At 36.5% G+C, this 16,860-nt stretch overlaps 1 protein-coding gene across 6 annotated transcripts in view; it reads right to left on the reverse strand.

The window, feature by feature from the left end:
• ACSS3 (acyl-CoA synthetase short chain family member 3) overlaps positions 1-16,860 on the reverse strand; it is a 143,833-nt gene that overhangs the window by 96,762 nt on the left and 30,211 nt on the right. For all 6 annotated transcript variants that reach the window (XR_013830492.1, XM_079936886.1, XM_079936887.1 and 3 more), the window contains exon 2: positions 13,109-13,253. Coding sequence is in view for 5 of the 6 variants with exons in the window: in XM_079936886.1 (XP_079793012.1) it covers positions 13,109-13,253 (145 nt within the window). In the remaining variant the exon portion in view is untranslated. The remainder of the gene's footprint in view (positions 1-13,108; positions 13,254-16,860) is intronic.

Here is a 16,860-nt window from a genome sequence, read left to right on the forward strand (position 1 = left end):
AGATAAGTGTAAGCAACAGCGAGCAATTAGAGGAAATATCTAGAAATCTCAGTCACCTAAGAGTTCATAATCACTCAAATAAAGTTCTATGAAACCAACACAAAGGACAATCTGATTATTGCTATTTCAGGGTTCACCTTGTTTTCATTGGCTTTTTGATGGAAAATTATCAAACGGTAGATATTATTTTTATTCAACGTTATATTCTTATTCTACCATAGGTGTCTGAGTGTAGATTTATAATTTTTATTATTATCCAAAAGGAAAAAAATTTTAACATGTATTTCATATAACCTACAGTTTTTCAACTGAAGAAAAAATTAAATCATGTGCCACTCACCCAATCCATATTAATCTTTGCACCTTCTTAGAACTATTTTAATTTATCAACTATTTAATAGTCTTACACAGGCACAAATCACTAAAATTGGTTTTCTTTCTGACATCAAGCGCAATACATAACCCATACAATCATGGTCAGGCCATGATACTCCTCTAACATGAGGATAACTGAGCTGGGGACGAAGCCTGAAGAAATGAAACAAATGTATATATACATATTCATTTAGAACAACAGTGTTTGCTTTTTCCCACTAGTTATTTATTACATGAACTAATTATTATTTTGGTACTAATTTAAAGTTATTTTAATATCTAAGTATCCTGCCATTGATTCAAGTTATATAGTATCTGCTATGTGTCCTATACTGAGGTCAAGTCGGCAGGTGCAAAAATGAGGAAGATATGTTCCTTAAGGCAAAGAAATTCACAGTCCAGGAAAAAATATCATACATAAATAGTAATGATAAAATAAGAAAATGCAACAAATATTTATGTAATATAAAATGGTATACACATATATTTGGTTTATATATAACACACATATATTTGGTTTAGATGCAAATAAAAACTTTAAATTTTAGAATGGTAAAATAAAAACATGTAAGCATAAATAATGAAAAAAACTTCAGTAAAATTTTTATGTACTCATTCTGGAAAATCTTCATTCCAAAGCAGTCTGTGAAGAAAGACAAATACCATATGATGTCACTTATATGTGGAATCTACAATATGACATAAATGAACCTATCTATGAAACGGAAACAGACTCACAGACAAAGAAAACAGACCATGGGGGGAGGCGGGGGAGGGATGGATGGGGAGTTTGGGACTAGCAGATACAAACTATTATATATAGGATGTTTAAACAACAAGGTCCTATCGTATAGCACAGGGAACTATATTCAATATCCTGTAATAAACCATATTGGAAAAAAAGCGGTCTGCGACTTAGTAGAATTTCATGACCAAAAGTCCATGACACAAAAATAAACATTAGTCAAAACTGATCAAAGACTATGTTCTATAGAATAAATTAGCACTTGCTTCACAAACTGCCAGTGTGTCCATCTAAAGAAAATCAGGTTTGTATGACAAAGACAGCGTTGGTGTCCAAATCACAGTAAAAACAACAATCAGAGGCAACCTCACGGCCATGTCAAAGAAAATTACATGGAAGAGAAGACAAGAGAAAGCATGCTTTTCAGTGGCGATGATATTACTCTGCAAACCCTGGTCGAATCAATATCAGAAAATGTAACTACTTTAAAAATCAATTATAATATCTGAGGAAACAGTTTACTAAAATTGGGGATGAATGACCTGTTCTTCAGAATATATAGAATTGCCCACAGAAAGAGATAATCACCTAAAATACCTGCATTTTACTTTTAAACATATAAGTTAATCACACATTTTGTACATACACAGACATCATACACACGTTTTTGGTTTTTCTTGTACACACAGAGAGAGCCACCGAAAAGGTAAAACTTTATCTCTAATGAATTGTTTCTTCTTTTGGCCATGCAGCAGCCATGCATCCAGGTAAATAAATACCTGTGAAAAGAATCAGTTATACTAAAAGTGCTTAAGATCTGAACCATCTTTTTGAAAGGAAATCTTTCAGGAATGCAAAATATTTTCATCGAACATAAGAAGCTTCCAGAAATGTAACTTTTTAAGACAGTGACTATTTATTGGAGATGAAATTGAGAGAATTCTCATTTAAATATGATGCTGTATTAAGTCCATTCAATTGTGAGATATTCCTTTCAATAGCAGGAAAGTGGAGGTGATGTGATGTTATTAAAAGAAGAGAAATCTTTCCTCAAAAGATAAAAGTATACCATTTATATTCAAGAGTAAAATGTATTATTACTATCTAAAACAGAATATGTTTCATATTTTAAAACAGAATTCTATTTAAAAAAAGTATAAAGTAGTATCTAATTTTCAAAACAGTTATCTGACAGTGAGCTAGAAAACATTTACTAACACATTTCCTTTCAAATAATTTTCTCCAAATGAAGGAATAAATATCATTACACAGAATAATCATTTTTCTCATTCCCATTTTCTTCACAAGTGGGTTTCAATCAATATTTCATCATCTTAACACTGTACATTTGCAAGCAGAATGAACTGGAGGATTGTTTAATCCATTTAGTTCAGGCTCAAATTAACCACAATTTCAATAATCTGTGAGCTTTCAAGACTAATGTGATTTCAGACTATATTTCACAGAAAATTAATTCAATCCTACATTTCTCTATGCATATGTGCTCATAGACTTGATAAGGAATATGTTCTTCCGTTTCTTTAATATTCATATGTTGTGATTTACAAGTACATCATCAAAATTTATCACATCTTATAAAGGACACTTTGTTCATTTTAAAATAGTACCTCTATGTAACATTCAGGCCATTGTTGACAGAGAAAATAATCTTACATCAAGGAGAAGTCCAAGGTCTAAAAGAACAGAAAATGTAATTGATGCCCACCATTTATTCATGACATGACTACAGAATGTGTAATAAAAAGGAAAGGAATTATATAGAAAAGAAATAATTAATTATTGCCTCCACTTTTTCCCATTTTAACATCTTTCCATTCTAGGCGTTAATGGTCGAGTAATAATGACTTCCTCCTGATTTTACTCACTTGATAGTTTCTGCCAAAGTTCCTAATCCTCATGGAATTTGCTATTTGGATCAGGAATTTGCCTGAGAAAGTAAAGGCAGTTCAGAATGGATAGAGCAAGAATTCAGGGTGAAAAGGTTGTGCGATGGCCTGGAAAGGTATAGTGTCGTATACTGTATCTTTTAGAGCCTTGTTAAGCTCTGTTAAGTTTAGATTTATCCTAAGTTCAATGTGTAATAATTCAAAAGTGTTAAATCCTCTGTAGAAGTAGGCATTTTCCTTATTCTTGCAATGCAATGATTATTGCAAGATCTAGGGTTGTGACACTGGGGATAAAAATAAATAATACGATTTGAGAAATACTTCATGTAGACTGTACAGGGACTGATGATTGATGGATGCAGGGAATAATGGGAGGAAGGGAAGAAATGGGCCCAGATTTTTGGTTTTAGCAACTGGTTGGAAAGTGATGTTGTTCACAAAGTTGGTTCCTGGGTTTGAATCAATGTTCCCTGTTAAGCTTGAGGCATGGAGATGGGAAGGTCAAAAGTTTAAAATGGCCTTTGGAGGGCAGAAGACAAAACTTATTAAGGGAATGCTAAAGGAGAAAAAAATACAGCACTGAAGCCCCAGTGGATACCAGGGACCATGAATTTGTAGTAAACCCGTATTTTTAGTGAGTTAATTTTCCTCCAACAGGATTCAACATATTAAGAGACAGGAATGAAGATAACAAAGGACTGGGTTGATCCAAAATGTAAACTAGATAGCTAGTGGGAAGCAGCCGCATAGCACAGGGAGATCAGCTAGGTGCTTTGTGTCCACCTAGAGGGGTGGGGTAGGGAGGGTGGGAGGGAGATGCAAGAGGGAGGGGATATGGGGACATATGTATATGTATAGCTGATTGACTTTGTTATACAGCAGCAACTAACACAACAATTTAAAGCAATTATACTCCAATAAAGATGTTTAAAAAAAAAAGGAAACACAGTAGGCAAAATAAAAACAAATTTTTTAAAATAAAGAATTGGGTTGATCCAGGTCTGGAGTTCCACCACAGAGGTGAGGTAGAACAACAACAGGTAAGACAGGTGAGCATATTAGCAAGAGAGCTGTGTTGTTAAAGAAGCTAACCAGGATAGCTGAGAGATAGAAACAGAAGAACTTAGGTAGTGACTACACACAGTCAGAACCATTTAAAACTACGATATTCAAATGATATTGCGTCTAAAAATGCAGACTGTCTGAAAATGTGGTTTTGCTGCATTGTATACCAGAGGTTTAAAACAGACGCTCTGAAAATTATAAGACCCAATTTACATATGATCTTGACCCTTTCCCCACCTTCCATCCACCAAAAAAGCCAAACTCTAGGGTTGCCTCCTGCATCTGTTTCCAGCTGATCCTTGCAAAGTCCTCCTTTTGTCCTTGGGACATCTACGACGTCCCCCTTTCCCTCCACTGTTCACCCCATCCCTCAGCTTATCCCATCTCAGGTAAATCTCCTTCTCACAGATCCCTCCATTTACTACATCAACCTCTGTAGCTCTTTAAAATGCTCAGAAAGCCCTCTCAAAACTAACTCACTGGTCTCTATCTATCTCTACACTTTCCTCTAATTGAACCTGCTTTTCTCTAGCACCAATATTTCCAATAATTTTTCATTTGTATTCATTTTATTTCCCTCCCTTAATCCCTTGAATTATGAATATTGCAAGAATATTGACTTTATTATTTGTCACTGCTAATGCACTGTATTTCAGCTATATTATGTGTTAAGCAGTTTGGTAGCTACACTGGAACCCGAGCACCACTCAGAAAAGTACCATTCAGAGATATATGGAGAAATATCATACAAATTCCAGTTAAAGAGTTCTCAAATGAATTTTTAAAGCATAGCTGAAGTCAAAGTTGATTACTTTCTGTATGTTTCCTAGAGCATTTCTAAAGAAAATATTCCAAGTCCTGAAGCAAGTTTTATTACATTTTTAAAAATATAACCCACCTGGACTGAAATGAAACAAATTTCAACTACTAGAGAAGTCATTTTTCACAATTTTACACTCACAGATCTTTACATAGACATTCTAAAAAAATCTAACAAAGTGTGGTTAAAATATACATTTTTCCAAATTTATGTTTAAAAAGGTACAGAATCTACTGTGTTTTATTAATAAAGAACATTCAATTCAATACAAATTTACGTAAGTCATCTAGATATGGCTATATTCTTCAATGAACATAAAAGCCATGATAATAATTATTGCTCTACGTATTTGTATATATAGTAATAAGCATGCAAAATGTAAAACAAAGTTAATATTTTAAAACAGTTACAGTGTGGCTGCTATAAACACCACATTAAAAGGCTAATGGAGAATACCTTTTTAAGTAGCAGGAAGTGAATTAAAACCAGATTCCTTTCTCTTGGTCTAATAAATTGTTTAATGTTGTGTTTCTCAACCTGGGAGATATTCTCTGTGGAGATATTTTCACAGTTGTCCATGAGTCTTCTATGAGAATTTTTTAATTTTGTGTTTTACTTTTTTTTTTTTTTTTTTTTTTGTGTTACGTGGGCCTCTCACTGTTGTGGCCTCTTCCGTTGCGGAGCACAGGCTCAGCGGCCATGGCTCACGGGCCCAGCCACTCCGCGGCATGTGGGATCCTCCCGGACCGGGGCACGAACCCGCGTCCCCTGCATCGGCAGGTGGACTCTCAACCACTGCGCCACCAGGGAAGCCCTTGTGTTTTACTTTTGATGACAATTTTTAAAAATAAGGCAAAGCATATTCTGGATTATATGAGCACTCATGCAATTTCACTGTATTTATTTGTATTTGTTTTTTATAATCTCATGTATATTTATTAAAAGCCAAATGATATCACGATTTTTTATAATAAAATTGTATAATAAAAGGCTTTGTGAAAGTTCAAGTACTACTATGTGACAAGAGAATTAAGGCATCATAGGGAATGTGTTGCCAAACTCAAAGGACCCAGGGCCACAGCACTCAAACCATAAGCACCTTGCAATCAGTCATTCCATTCTAGCTCAATATCATTCACTATATGAAATTAATATTGTCAATTTGAGATTGACTGACTTTGTACATTTGTTTTTATCCTGCTTATAAATCAGACATGGCTTTATATATGTATTGAGCTATAAATAAAGGATATTAAAACCTAGTTTTAATTGCACATTAAAAATAATTAAGTCAATACAAAAAGTATGTAAGAACGTTTTTTCTTTATGAACTGTTTGTATGTCTCAATTTTGAGAGGGGGAAAATGGTTTCTTTGATTTTTCTTCTCATAAAGAAAGACAAATATAAAAGAAGCAAGAGATGTCAACAGGAACCTTGAATCATTTAGAACAATTCTGCACTGATTATTTAATCAAAACTTTAATTGAACAAACACCCCCAGAATTTTTACAAACAGTACATAAAACAGCACAACTAGTCTGGGTACACCAACCACACTTCCCAGAATTTGCCTGTGTTCCTGTTAACCTTTAATGGTTTTGTTGGTCAACACATCCTAAAAGTCAATCAACATATATAACTGGCTCAATTTATATTGAGAAGTTGCTAAATATCCCAGGAGTGGTACAAGGACATGAGATCATTGCAATAGCTGGGTCTGTTCTCAACAGCATTAAGATCAAAAGGAGGCACACATATCTTTAAAAAATGAAAAATTCACAAATATAATGCATACCCTAGTAACTAATAAACAAAGCAACATAGATCATCACACATGCCAAGAATATATCATAAATATCCATAAATAGATCAAACTTCCCATAAAAACTATATATGATAACGCTAACATAATTCAGCTTTATAACAGAAACAAAATGATCTTAAATCAAGTACAGTATGAGAAAATGAACAATCAATTTCCCCAAGAGCTCCAATCTTCACAATAATTCTGCCGAATGCAATATGCATTGATTTACTAACTTATTTAACTAGTACAAATGGCAAAAATATTAGCATAAAACTGTCAAATGAATTAATAATGTTAACAGCATCACTTCCCATGTGTAGATATTTATTGATTTTGAAAAGTCTTATATGAAAATATTTCACTTCATATACTTGAAATATGATTCTATCCTCATATCTTTATTTGCATCACTAAGACAATCAGTGTCTTCTATTTATGTTAATTACTTTATCCTCTGCTTGCTATGAAAATTATGTCAGGTCAAATAATTTCATAGTTTCATACATTTATTACTAAAGGTCAGAAACTGAAAGGTGATGATGTACCCAGCTGTCCTAAAGTTGGTGACTATACAACAGGTACAGGTGCTTGTCAACAGAAAACGAGTAATTGTTACCAATTCCTTGCACTTCCACCCGTAGGAACATATTTTTTTTCTTTTTCTCCTCTGCCCCTTCTTGACTTTAGTAACTGTCTGTCTCCTTCCTTTATTCTTCAACAATCTTTCTATTTGGTTTCCCATTTAATTCATCTTGTGGGCCTAATTTAGGCCAGCAAAGACAACCATTTTTTGTCTTCACAGTGCACACCTTCATCATTAACTATGTCAGGTCCAGCTCTTGGATAAATCTGCTGCAGACCAGGGACACCTATAGGGAGGCCACCTGTGTATGGGGCACATATTTCTATCTTTCTTTCATGACTCAATTAATGCATCACTTCCACGCCAAAGGCTTCTCTCAGCTACTGGAGCCAGACTGGTCCCTTTTTCCTCTGTGCTAAAAATGTTATTGTTATATTACACACAGTTGCTTTTGTGTTTTTCTCACCAGGCAAACTAAGAACTTGAGGGCAGGAACCATTCATCTTTCTGAGCCCACTGCCTAATACAATTAGCATTCTATATGCTGAGGAAAACATCACTGAAGATGTTTTCCTTCTCTACCTCCAGCACACCACCTATGAGACTTTATTTTCAGCTATTATTTACCTCCCTGAAAAATTTTTTATTATCAAATAAAATGTCAATTATAACATTAACAAGTTACAATTATTTATATATAAAATCTGGTATTTGCCTATGGAATGAAAAGTATTTGTGGTTAAAAAAAAAAACTCCTAATTGCCCATCAAAATCCATCCAGCTACACTACATTTTCCAGCCTTCCTAGAAGCTGATCACCAAATAGGATGTACAGGAAGGTCATTTATGACATTTCTGGTTATGGGTTTAAAACACAGCATGTCTGATCCTCTACATCCTCTCCACCATCCCGAGAGTTGGGACACATATGCCTTTGCCTCAGCTTCAATGATGCAGATGAAAACAAGGAACTAGGGGATGAAGGTACAGTAAGATTTAATCTGGGTCATGCCAAACTGAACCTCATCATCTGACAAGAAATGCATTTTAAAAATTTTAAGTCACGATATTATTTGGCACATTTGTTTTAGCAGCTTAACCTTTAACCTAAAATTTTAAAGCTTTTGTTTAACATTATCTCAATTATGAGGCAAATTTTTAATGATGGTAATTATCCAAATAGTTTTTTGTGTAATATAACCGAAAGAGGGACTTCCCTGGTGGCACAGTAGTTAAGAATCCGCCTGCCAATGCAGGGGACACGGGTTCGATCCCTGGTCCAGGAAGATCCCACATGTGGCGGAGCAACTAAGCCCATGTGCCGCAACTACTAAGCCTGTATGCTGCAACTACTGAAGCCCGCATGCCTAAAGCTCGTGCTCTGCAACAAGAGAAGCCACCGCAATGAGAAGTCTGTGCACCGCAATGAGGAGTAGCCCCCGCTCGCCGCAACTAGAGAAAGCTCGTGTGCAGCAACGAAGACCCAACACCGCCAAAAATAAATAAAATTTTTTAAAAAAGGACTCTCATTAAAAAAAAAAATTTATATATATATATATATATATATATATATATATATATATAACAGAAAGAAAGAAAACTAAAGCGCTTCTAACTAATAGTCTTCTTTTCCTACGATTCTGCTTGAAGACTATACAGAAACTTTCCCTCGGGGCATTACACAAAAACACCTCAAAAGATGGAGAGCCGCAGGGCATCTATAGGTGGCTGCCCTATAATAGACTTAATGAGACTTTTTGCAAACCCATTAGATGAAGCCAGAGATCCAAGATAAGATACATATGTGGAACAGCTTCCAGAATCCCATGGCACAAACCATATCCTATCCTTTAACTGCCCACATGCAAGCACATGTTGCTATTGTTAAGGGGATTTAAGCCCAAGTGGTGTCCATTCATTTCTTTCCTGGATCATTTGTCATCTCCTGGTTTCCAATCTTGCCCACTATGTTCTCTGCTTCTTCAGAGATGCCAAAGTGATTCCTTTAACAATATGGAGCTTCCTGTCATACTCAGAATAAAATATAGTCTTTACCGTGGCCTGCGAGGTCCTACATGCCGACTCCTAGATACTCCCCCATCCTCACTTTCAACCACTCTCCTCTCATCACCAGCCTTCTGGCTCTCCAAGTCTATTCTTACTTCAAGTCTTTGCCTGATATAATTCCTCCAAATGTTCACATGGTTTCTCCCAGCCTTTATTTGAGTCTATGTCACTGGGGCATCTCCTCAATGATACGTAGTTTTCTCTGACAAATCTATATAAAAGGGCAGCCCAAGTTACTCTCTAGCCTTATATTTTTCTTCCCTTATATCGTGCTATCTTTTCACTTATATTGTATTATCTTTTTATTCATAACATATCTCCCCAATTAGAATGCAATTTTCCTGTAGATAAAGACTTATCTTTCACTACTGTAATACACGGTGTCCACAGAAGTGCCAAAAATATATTAAGTTTTCTAAAAGTATGTTTTGAATAAATAAATAAATTTGCCTCCATCACCATTCCAATCCAAGAAAATAAATTCAAAGCAGACTGCCTACTGATTTTATTGAGTTTACTTTCAAAAAGGTCAGAGTTTAACCACCCTGAAGATAAGACAACTCATCTAATAAGAACTTACTAATGAATGATAAATAAATTCATTAAGCAAATGTAAGAATAAAAACTACTATAGACCAGACTTCCAGGTTTCCAAAATGGCCAAGTAAGCTAAATGTTTTAAGCAGAGCTTTGGATGCAGAAAGATATAAACCTTCACAGCTAGGCAATGTGTTAAAATAAAGAAGATTTTCATCCTATTAAAAAATTAAAATTTCCCAATGTAAAAAAAAATTACGGTGTGGAAGAGACAAGTGATATTATTGGAAATAATCATTTCTCTTAGACAAGAATTAAAGTTTTTTTTTTTACTTTTTGAATGAAAGTAGAACTATTGAATGTTCTATTCATGAACTTAATAACTTCTCTACTTAATAAAATAAAAGCCACAGAGAACCAGGAACAGGTAATCAAAGTGGAGCACAATGCCTCCGTCTTTCCTAACAGTCCTTCCTTTAGTACTTTAGAGAAGAAAAGCCTGGGGAATCAGAAGCTGTCAGCAGGTGAGAGAAACAGGCCTTTTAAGTACTCTGATGTCAGGCTAAACTGAAACCAATGAACCAGTACAAATCTCAAAAGGGTCTAAGAGTCTAGACTCAATATTAGAAAATCAAGATGAGTTAGCAGAACGGCTTCTAAGCAAAATGTGTGTGTATACTTATCATACACACTTATTGATTAAAAAGAAAACAACAGAAAATGCGAATAGAAATAACCATTATTTAACTCTTCCAATTTTATGTTTCTAAAGTTTTTCTTTGATGCTTGGTCATGTGTCAAATTCAATATACTGATACAGATAATATATTTATAATGTATAAATAAGTTTCCTAATCAGTATAGCAATTAAGATTAACCAGTATCTTAATATTAACCTAAGTCTTACTAAAATGAGACTATGGCAATATGCCCAAATCACAGAATTAAGTTTTTAAACATAGACTAAACTTTATCTAAAAGCTGAAAATGCAAACCTAAAATAAAACAGAATATAACAGGTTATCAGGAAATTTCTATTATCTCATAATAAAACACAGCCTCAGATGAAAAACAAGGTCATTTGGTAACAGAGTGCCTTAACTCCTCAGCCCCAGCATGAGCTCTATCTCTGTACACTTCATTCTGAAAATACAGTTCCCACTTACAGACCAACGAAATATATCCAACAGTATATTTGCAGCATTATTTCCTTCTGTTCTGTATTCAGTTGCCCAGTATTTGAACTCCCTTCTTATTAGATTGGAATTCCCCTAGTATGAGTTCTAGAGAGAGGCAGGGCCCCATTCCTACTAAGAAATAAAAAGACAACAAGACAGTTCCTCCCAACTGCCTAGACTTTGGGCATGTAATCTAAATTTGGCCAACTAGATGTACCTACTCTGTCAATCTAGAAGTCAGGTCAGCAAGTCTACTTACTAGACAATTTGTGGATTCTTAACTTTTCACTGCTGCCCCTTCTGCCTTGGGGTGTGCCATTTTTCTGAGCCTAGTTCTTAAGTCCTCACTTTTCATAAATTCCTCTTATGTTCAAATCAGCTGAAGGTAGAATTTGTTGCTGCAGCCTGGCTGATACCCAGCCTGTGCAAAACCACCTTTTCTCTCTTTATTGTTTGTAGCATCTCAGGATTGGGGCAGTAATTGTTTTGTCTCAGTTGCCTTTCTTGAAATCTCTTAGAAAACTAAACACAAATATTGCTGATGCAAAAGGATATTATTTCAGAGAGCCAGGGGGAGTTGACTGAATACTCTAAAAATTGCATGAAAGTTCTAAATGAGGCTTAAAAAAAAAAAAAAAAAAAGGCAAAGTAAGAGAATGTGATTCAAAAAGCTTCCATTAAAAAAGCAAAGGCTGGGCTTCCCTGGTGGCGCCGTGGTTGAGTCTGCCTGCCAATGTGGGGGACGCGGGTTCGTGCCCCGGTCTGCGAGGATCCCACATGCCGCGGAGCGGCTGGGCCCATGAGCCGTGGACGCTGGGCCTGTACGTCCAGAGCCTGTGCTCCGCAATGGGAAAGGCCACAACAGTGAGAGGCCCGCGTACCACAAAAAAAAAAAAAAGCAAAGGCCTCCAAAACCTAGCATGACAGACTCTGCTCAACCAGAAGTTCTCAACTAGTGGTGATTGTGCCACTCCAGGGACATTTCAGCAATGTTTGTAGACATTTTTGGTTATCACAACTGGGGAAGGGGTGCATCTAACGGGGAGACCAGGAATGCTGCTAAAAATCCTACAGTGTACATAACAGCTCCCCACAATACAGAATTATCTGCCCTAAAATGTCAATAGTGTCAAGGCTGAGAAACCCTGCCCTCCACTCTACCTCCCTTCAAATCATAAATAAATAAATGCCCTCCCCCAGAGCTAGAATAACTCTCCCACAATTCATAATACCCAAATACTTTTATAGTTACTTATGCAATCCCATTTCTACCCCAATATTAAAAGAAAAAAAAATCTCATAACTTATCTGTCAATATCATGATCCATCTGAGAACTACCCAAATGGGAAAAAACTAAAGAAAGAGCAAATAAGGGAAAGTAATGAGTATGTGCAAAGAGCTTTAAAGGGCCAGGAAGCCCGACGGGAGTGGCAGGAAATATGGGTTGAAAAACGGTTGCGTTCACGTCCAAGAATGTTGGGAAATGAAGCTTGGAGGGATGATGTGATCAGACTCCAAAGTGTCTTGTACATCACAGAAGTCCCGATTTTGCTCTCTGAATAATGATAATTTTTAAAGAAAAGATTTTTAAGTGGGGTAGAGAAATATGTTGTTTCTTAGAAAGAAAATCCTAGTGTCACTTTAGGTGACAGTCTGACAGGAGCAGAGCCTGGTAGTAGGGAAGTTAGTGGGTTAGGAGACTACTTCAATAGTACAAGAGCTGAAGAGAACAGCTGAGCAAAGGTGATGGCAATGTGGATGGAAAACGAAGGCCAGAGAGATTATAAGCATGTTCTTAGAGATTTGTTAACCTCTTCCTTTAAAATAAGTATCTTCCCATACTGTAAAGTATAAATTAAGGAATAAAAATACTTTAAATGCATTAACACACCTCTATTTCCAGTGTGCACCAAAAGTACAGTAACATGTCAATGAATTAAAGTTATGCAATGAGAATGTATGCTATTTAAATAATTTCTGTATGATTTCCAAATAACATGTACAGAAAGTTTATATTATTACCTGCTCCAGAACTTCTTTATAGGTAATAGTGGCTTTAGTATTTGTAACAGGACTGTCATAAATGATAGCAATCTTATCTCCTTTACCATTTTCAATATGACGATCGATGGCATTGTAACAAATGTTAAGCATCCCTTCCACAAACCTGAAAAATAATTGGAAAGTAAAAGTGAATGACTTCAAAATATATATTGTTACTTAACTAGGTTTCTATAGTCCTAGTTTGGCAGAGCTGCCCTTAAAAGTGTTTCCCCATGCATGTTATGTCAGGTAATGATGGCTGTAAACTATTTAAGATGGTACAGAAGTGACACTTTTAATAAATATGTATTTATTTTCATGTGCACAAGAAGAAAATATACCTCGCACTTCGAGGTGACAATTTGTGGATTTTATTGCTTAGGATGAAACTAGAGTACACAGCACCAAAATAATCTACTTTACATGGATGAAATGAATTGTATATAAGTGCAGCACAGATGCATTGAGCTGAGAGGGCAAATAGTAGATGCATGACTGAAGTTTGGGTACCTGCTGTAAAAAGACAGACTTACTGGAAAAATCAATTCTTCTTTGAAAGATGTATATATATGTATGTGTGTGTGTGTGTGTGTGTGTGTGTGTGTGTGTGTGTGCACGCGCGTATATATACACACACACATATTTGTTTGTTTCAATTAAATGCAATACCCCCAATTTCACAAAGAATAGGTTAGTTCTTTTCTGCATGTGTGAAATGCTTCATAATCTGAATAAACAATCAAAATGCACATAAAACATTAATAGCTTTTTAAAAACTTTTCAATTCACCACTCTTTATCTCAATTACTGAGTGCGTTCCTTTGAAAATAAAGACATAATGTAGATAGATGGAGAAAATTTTTAAGAAAATATAGCTCATTTTCCTGAGCATGGAATTTGCCACTTTTTTAGAAGGAGAGTATTAGATACAAAATACAAGTATAGTAATGGTCCATTTGTTCCAATGTCAGACTAGCAAATATTATAAAAATGCAAAATAACAAGAGGAAAATATTGAAGCAACAAGAAAAAGTCCCATTAAATAGCTGAGTATCACTGTCAGGTCTTCACTCAAAGAGCCCTGTGTGAAATGAAGCAGGGAATTAAGAATGCCTATAGATACAGTGGCAGCAATAAGAAATAACAGATACAGAAGGCAGTAGGAGGAGGAATCATTTAATCAGCATCAAGTGACCCTGTATACATCAGTAATGGTGAATATGATGACCTTACAGTACAGCACAATGAGTAATTAATACAATGATTCTGAATTGCCAAGTGTAATAGATTTGATGTTTGCTCAAAAACATTGTCTCTTCTCCTCACCCTTACTTCTATTAAAAATATTTTGTCTCTTCCTCTTGCCTCCATCTTCATCAGTGGAGAGAACTTCCCTTGACTTTGGGGTCATCCATGTGATGTCAGCTCTGGCTAATAAGCAGTCATGAAGCATGCACTTGCTTGAAAGCGCCTGACACGACGGCTTGCTCTCCTGCACCTACACCCTCTCCAGGAGAAGAGCCTCCAGGTATTACTGCTGCCTCCTCCTCAGCCTGATGCCAAGAATGAGTATTTGCAGATGGGAGCAGAGCCCAAAAGAAGCAAGGAGCCCAACCCAGCCAGACACGTGTCTTAGAACAGCAGCCCCCAACCTTTTCAGCACCAGGGACTGGTTTCATGGAAGACAATTTTTCCATGGACCCGGGGGAGCGGGGGTGCAGGGGGGATGGTTCAGGCAGTAATGTGAGTGATGGGGAGCGACGGGGAGCGGCAGATGAAGCTTCGCTCACTTGCCCGCTGCTCACCTCCTGCTGTGTGGCCCGGTTCCTAACAGGCCGCAGACCGGTACTGGTCCGCAGCCCAGGGGTTGAGGACCCCTGTCTTAGAATAACATTTCCAGTTGTGTTGATCCCATGACAACCTACAAATTAACTGATGAATAAATACCTTATGGCTCAGAGATTTTTATGGTGATATGCAGCATAACTGTGGCCACAATTAACTAACGCACTAAGAAAAAGTAAAAAATATTTACTCAATATTTTGGCAGAAATAAGGAAAGATACTTTATAGAATTTTCCCACAAAATACTTATTCATATTTTTGTGTTTCTGCTTTTATTTCTGAAAAGAATACGTTTCAGACACATGGAAGACTGACTCACTGGAACACTTCTTGATGATGTCATTATCCTCTATCTACCACTTCTACTCTACCACTCTTTGTGCTCAATATTGAATTATGCCCATAACATTTCACAAAACAAGGAGCCCTCTCGATTCCAAAGATTCATGGAGGACTCACTTTGTCATTTGCCTTACTGTTCTACTTCCTACTTGTTCCTTCTAGATATCTGTTGAAGGAGTTCACAGAGAGGATGTGACCCCAGGTTGACCTGTCAGCTGGACCCAGGCAATCAGAGGATCCCCCCATCCTTGGAACATGTGTGCCACCTACTATTCCCATACTAGTAGCTGTTTCAAGGACATAGTCTTGAGAAAGCAATGTGTTGTTGAGTCCATCTGGACTGAATATGTGTCTGAACCCAGATAAGGACATTATTTTCAAGATTCCTGTGGGTGGGTGCGGAGATCTACTGATCTCCTGGCCACCCACGACACGCCTCAGATGCAAGTTTCCTTGCTTATTAAATCTGCCACCCACCTACCATTCTGGAGGGGCCTGCCCCTTTCTTTGGGCTCTCCTTGCCCTCCATGAATGGGGGCCAGTTTGCGAACCAACAATATTTTTCATGAAATCTCCTTCCTTTGCCAAATCTTTAATTGACAGTAATTTCTAACATTCTGTATCCATCCCTTTGCTCACTCTACGTACATTCCTTGGGTGATCTCTATACTTTTATGGTTTCAACTTCCATCTTTAGCTCCAGCTCTGATCCCCTTTCTGAACTCCATTCCCTTATAGCCGACAGCCTGCTGGACATCTCTCCTTGGAAATAATAATACGTCCAAAACGATAATCATTTTCACCCCACCTCCAACTCACAGCCCATCTCAACTGCAAACTTGTTCCTCCTGTTTTCCATATTTCAAGGAACCACCTTGCACCCACTGCAAGGTATAGAAACTCAAAAGTTAAATTTGATCCCTCATTCTCCACATTCTATCGATTGTATGTACTGTCACATCTGTCTTTGCAATTGTTCAGTTCTCTCATTGATAACCTGGGTTACAATTCCTTTCTCTTAATTAATCTCCTTGCCCTAGGTCTTACCCCATCCTCTCAAGTCATCTTCCTTTGCTACTAGAATGTCTTTCCTCAAATTAAATATTATCACATCAAATGGCACTCAAACTCATTTAATACCTTTCCATAAAGCTCAGGATAAAAAGTATATATCTTTAGATGATATAAAAGACCCTTCATCTACTCAGCTTCATTTCCCCTCATGCAACTTCCCATGCTCCAGCTATATTGAATTACAAAACGTGCAATTCCTAGAGTTCACATTATTCAAAGAATTTCTGTGGCTGTTCTTTCTGTGGCTGTCCTTCTCCTTTACCACCGCCCTCTCCCAGGTAGTTCCAAAGACCTGTGCACATATCTCTACAATACTACTTATCATATTACATTAACAATTAGTCCACTTACTTAAATGTTTCCCTCATTTTACTATAACCTGACAGCAGAGACTATATTTTCCTTATAGTCTGAGAATCTATATATTAGGCACCCAATAAATATTTGATAAATGAAGAATGAAAATACTA

The sequence above is a fragment of the Stenella coeruleoalba genome (assembly GCF_951394435.1).
Source record: "Stenella coeruleoalba genome assembly, chromosome: 11".
NCBI classification, from domain to species: Eukaryota; Metazoa; Chordata; class Mammalia; order Artiodactyla; family Delphinidae; genus Stenella; species Stenella coeruleoalba.